Source organism: Siphateles boraxobius, unplaced genomic scaffold, assembly GCF_051911475.1.
Source record: "Siphateles boraxobius isolate OS27281-9 unplaced genomic scaffold, OSU_SipBor_1 253, whole genome shotgun sequence".
Classification (NCBI taxonomy): domain Eukaryota; kingdom Metazoa; phylum Chordata; class Actinopteri; order Cypriniformes; family Leuciscidae; genus Siphateles; species Siphateles boraxobius.
This window is the reverse complement of record NW_027508869.1, coordinates 60001-65000: the sequence shown is the minus strand read 5'-3', so window position 1 is coordinate 65000 and position 5000 is coordinate 60001. Positions and strand designations below refer to the sequence as shown.

At 42.8% G+C, this 5000-nt stretch overlaps 2 protein-coding genes across 2 annotated transcripts in view; one reads left to right on the top strand and one right to left on the bottom strand.

The window, feature by feature from the left end:
• Positions 1-23: 23 nt before the first annotated feature.
• Positions 24-5000, top strand: part of homer1 (homer scaffold protein 1) — a 35682-nt gene continuing 30705 nt past the window's right edge. The window contains exon 1 of the mRNA XM_077243940.1: positions 24-60. The gene's annotated coding sequence lies outside the window, so the exon portion shown is untranslated. The remainder of the gene's footprint in view (positions 61-5000) is intronic.
• LOC143751371 (uncharacterized) overlaps positions 317-5000 on the bottom strand; it is a 6301-nt gene continuing 1617 nt past the window's right edge. The window contains exon 2 of the mRNA XM_077243938.1: positions 317-4205. Coding sequence (XP_077100053.1) covers positions 2330-4205 — 1876 coding nt within the window. The 3' untranslated portion in view covers positions 317-2329. The remainder of the gene's footprint in view (positions 4206-5000) is intronic.

The following is a 5000-nucleotide window of genomic DNA, read 5'->3' as shown; positions in this document are numbered from 1 at the left end:
ATAAGGGTTAGTCACGGTCGCGCGCACGGAGACTAACAGGAAAAGGCGCGAATTTCTGAGGTAAGACTTTTTTACAGTCACGACAACAGTATTAACTTTACTGAATGTTTAAGAATAAATTAATAACTGGATATTGAGTGCTTAATGAGGAGGAACAGCTGTCCGGTGTGCTTCAGAGGAGATTTCACTCAACTTTGATTGTTAGTTGATTACAATTTCAACTAATAAAGAAAACACGATGTTTAAATTTTAACGAGACAACAATGACTTTAAGATACTCAAACTGAATGTAATTCTGACATGAAACAGCAGCACATTCACCAAGGTAACATTATACTTTATTCATCGTATTCACATGTCTACAAGTGTTTAAAATAAATTATTCCACTCTATATGCTGAAGGATAAAATGTTTTTTAAATAATTTACTTATTTTCAGCAGTTTAGGTAAGACTCTCACAAACATACAGTTTTGTCTCTTTAGGCTTATACAGTCACACTGCAAGAACTACTATCTATATTTGTGTTTTTCCATTCTATACTCTTCGATGACAAACACGGTGCGTTCAAGTCCTCCGGGAAGTCGTGTTTACGAGATGTGTTCTAGTCACTTTTGTAAGGGTAAAATGGCGGCGTACATTCTCTTAATTCATTACATAAGGTTCTTAAACTCTAGTTTTAGAAAATGAGGAAAAAAGATGTGCGTCATGTGTGCTTTGTTCTTTCATGTTTTTGATTAATTTATGAAGCCACTGCAAACTTTATTGTGACAAATTACATTGTTATATTATAATGCCATCATATTCTGTGCAGGCAATTAGCTTACTTCGCTGTAAGAAAAGCCTGATAATATCACCTTTAAAGGGGTCATATAATGGTACATGCACTTTTACAAGTTGATTGTACTGAAATGTGTGTTGGCAGTGCATGTACACAACTATCATATAATGATAAAAATCCATCCAGTGTTTTTGTTTTAATCTCCATATGTTTTCCTCTGCCTCAAATTGAGCCGTTCGATTTTGTGACGTCACTAAATCGGACGCCCCTCCCCTGATTGATAATTGACAGCAGCGTTTCAACACAAACCCGCCCTGAGCGAGCTGTCATCGTTTTCCGCCATTGTTGATACACTGGAGCAGAATGGCGTCAAAGCGATTGTGGTGTTCTGTTCTTGGCTGTAATAACGAACAGCAGTCATTTTAATGTTCCTAAATTCGAACCGCTGAAGATGCAGTGGCTGAGTTTTATTTTTGAAGGGAATATTCCCAACGATCCACGTAAATGCTTTTATGTTTGCGCTAATCATTTCTCACCAGACTGCTTTCTAAACGAGGGTCAGTGTAAATATGGTTTTGCTAAGAAGCTGGTCCTGAAAACAGAATCGGTACCAACTATTCGTGTTCCTGCTGCACCTCCAGAAGAAGTGAGTAACGTTTTATTAACCTTTAAATATTAATCTTTGCAAATTACTTGCACGCTTCACGATGAATGCGGCTAATGTTTACACTCAGGGTATATTACGGCATGTTTTCTCTGTAACGTAACGACGTTCTCAATATAATTCATAATCCCACGTTTATAATGAACAACGCATTCATGGTTAATGTATTATTAAGAACCCTGCCAGTAAGTTACATACAAAAATAGATCAAAGTGACATTACGTTAACCAACCATTCAGAAACGTCCTGTTCGAGCCTTAATTGTCGAACTTCTTCGGGGCGTCATCTTGTTCCGGGTCCGAGTCCGGTTCAAATTGATTCGGTAGAACAGATGTGTCCTCAGAGACTCCCGCTTTCTCCAAAATATACCCTCAACTGTTGTCAAGGCAACAGTCCATGTGCGTTGTCAAAACGCCCACAGAACAGAGGGGCGGAGTGAGCAAAGCTCATTATCATTTAAAGGCATATGCACTGAAACGGCATGCTGAAAACAGAGCTTTTTTTGACCAGGTAAAATTAGTGTTTTCTTACAATACTAATGAGAATTTTTAATAAAATTATAATACAAAGTTTTCATTTTAGACCCTAAAGATTCGTATTAACTTGTACAAAAATGGCATTATATGACCCCTTTAAGTATTGTGGTATTCCGCCATGTTTCTCACTGACACGCCCACAACTCGTAAAGATTGGGGCTTAAAGAAAATCCAGAGCTTCCCACTCGTATTTATGACATTGTGATGGAGGTCATGTGCGTTCAACTCGTAAATACGATCTTTACGAGATGACTTGAACGCACCAATAAAGACACATGATAACGTTCTGCTCAGTTTCTGTTCTTTTCTGATGGATCAATCGTCATCAGGCCAGCGAATCAGCGACTAAGTCAATCAGACTTTCTCAAGGCAGCTGGAGCTTCAGCATTGTCCTCATGCGGATAATCCAGTCGGTTTGAGGGATCACTAGATGATCCGGCATCTTCAGTGCTCGTGTTCTCCTTCTCCTTTTCCCCCTCGGTTGTTTCCTTCTCGTCCTCGACGGGCATCAACGGGGTCAGATCCAGGAAGGGTTTGTGGTGAGGAATAATGGGTTTGATTGTGTTTTGCGCTTGAATTTGGCTGTAATCGCTTACAGGATTTGGTTTAAGTCTTGATAAATCCGTCCGTGTTGAAGTTGATTTTACAGCATCTCTGACTATCGTCGGCAAGCTTTCTTCCCAAGCTGGACAATCCTCATTTAATTCAACCGGTAAAAACTCTTCTGAAAAGTCGTTGTCGTCAGCGGACGGTTGATTCTGTGGTTCTGTACCTGATGGTGTCGACGCTTGCTCTTTGAAAGTGACCCGAGGCGCCCTCACGACTTCATTCTCCTCTTCTCTCTCCAGCCGCTCCACAGGTTCGCAAGGAGACGAAGATGCGCTGTTCCTAAAGAAATCTGTGATTTCTTCCAGCTCTTCTCCCTGATTTTCCACCTCTGCTCTGTGGTGTTCCACAAATCCAGTGAGTTTGAAAGGATCGTGGCGTTCTTCGGAGCGCCTGAAGTCGTTCTCCGTGGCGAGAGTCTCAACCTTGAGCACAAACTTCTCCAGATAACCTCTGTCCTCCCAGTCGGACTCTTGGCTGTGGAAGGATTTCTCCGAGGTCACGCTCTCGACCTCGTCGTCCGGCTTTTTCCGGGTCCCGACGGCGCCCGCGTACAGATCCGAGTACAGGAACGCCAAGGCTTTCGGCTCCTCCAGCAGATTAAGGTCAATGATTTTTTGAGGCCCTTCAGGAAGATAAATAGGCGTGAGGACAGACTCCTCACTCCCAAACAAGGCGCTCCCGCTTTCCTTCAGAGAGGATTGGGAAAACTCCCTTCCCTTTTTCCCAGCACTTGCGGCACTATCATGTGGCTTGCCACCTCCTCCATAAAACACATCGTCCAAGTGTTCGTCAGAAATATCTAGCATACTCACGGCTGTGGAGACACCGAGATCTGGTTCCACTTCAGGACAAGGTGCATCTTCAATATTTTCCTCAATTTGCTCCGGTGATTGTTCAACAGGCGCTGCTCCCGATGGCGCTTGATCGTAGAGGAGCGCGAACTTCTCAAAGTAGTCTTCGGCCGTCGCTCCTCTTCGAGACTCTTGGACATGCGGGAACGAGACTAACGGCTCTGGGATCACTACATTGATCTTCTCAGTCTCAGCAGGAAAATCCAGGTTTGGCTCATCTGGGATCTCTGGGGATTTCATAGCTGGCGTCTCCTCAAGGTAGAATAGATTATCTTCCAAACCTTTGCTCTCCTCTTCATCCACCGTGGACACTTTATGCGGAGCGATGATGTTTAGTATCTCGGATCCTTCGGAGACTAAACTGAACAGACGCTCTTCTTTAAGATCCGCCGTTCTTTGCTCTTCCGTTCCCGAGTTTGGAACGGACACTTCCACCATTGCCGGTCTCTCCGCTTCCGCAAGGATCTCGCGAGTGACTTGCGGACGAGTCCTTGTTTTGTCGGATCTTCGCTTTTTCTTTCTCCTGCTCATCAGTTCTTTGTCCATTATGAAGACGATCCTGCCGGGCGTGCCGGAAGCGTGGAGGGAGTACGAGGGTTCGGAGGCATTGCACTCGGAGGCCCACGGTGTGGAGCATCGACTAGATGCCGTTTCCCAGATGATCCCGCTGTCCTCGCTCTGGACCGTCACCATGGAGAAGCACGGATCCATCATCAGGCAGTGGAGTTTGGGTTTCACGGCTCCGTCCTGGACGACCTCTCTAAGACTGAGGGGATTCACACCAAATACATCAGTCTGATAATATGTTGGAAAAGTTATGCTACTGTGAAACCAAAAATGATTCAGACACCACTTTACTGGTGTGTGCAGGACACTATAGATCATTTATGTAAGTGAGGAGAACAAAATAACATAAACTGTGACACATTATACCCATAAATTCTTAATAATAATATTTATAATTTATATTATTCCAACACTTTGAGCTGATCATGTTTTGCTGAAGTGTTTTTTCTTTAATTGCTAATGCACCTTTTTACACCACAGACTGAATAACATGAAGCATTGCTTGGTAACTGGTTGAGCTAAACTGGTATTATCTAATTGTGTAGTTAAATTTAACAGCTGACAGATATTCAACATAATTCATGTGTGAGAGTTGAACAGAAGGACGGACAAAACCGTCCATAACTCTGAGTTCTGCTCATAATTCATTACCATTTTCTAAACTATAGTGAATAAACTGATCATGTGAGAAATTTTGAAGGAGTCTGATACATTTTGGTTTGACTAAATCACATGTAAGCTGTAGGGCTGGGCAAAAAAATCAATTTTTCGATTAATCTTTTTTTTAAATGTGGTCAAATTCAAAACCGATTCTCAAAGGCCACGAATCGATTTTTTTTAATATTTATTTATCTATCCTACAGTTTTCCTCCACTGTTGATAGGCTTGCATGTTACAGCGAATGCTGTGAGAAGAGCCGTCACAAGGGCTGTGCGAACTGTGCAACCGCACAGGGCCTCGCGCCACTAGGGGGCCTCGCAATCCTGACGTTTTT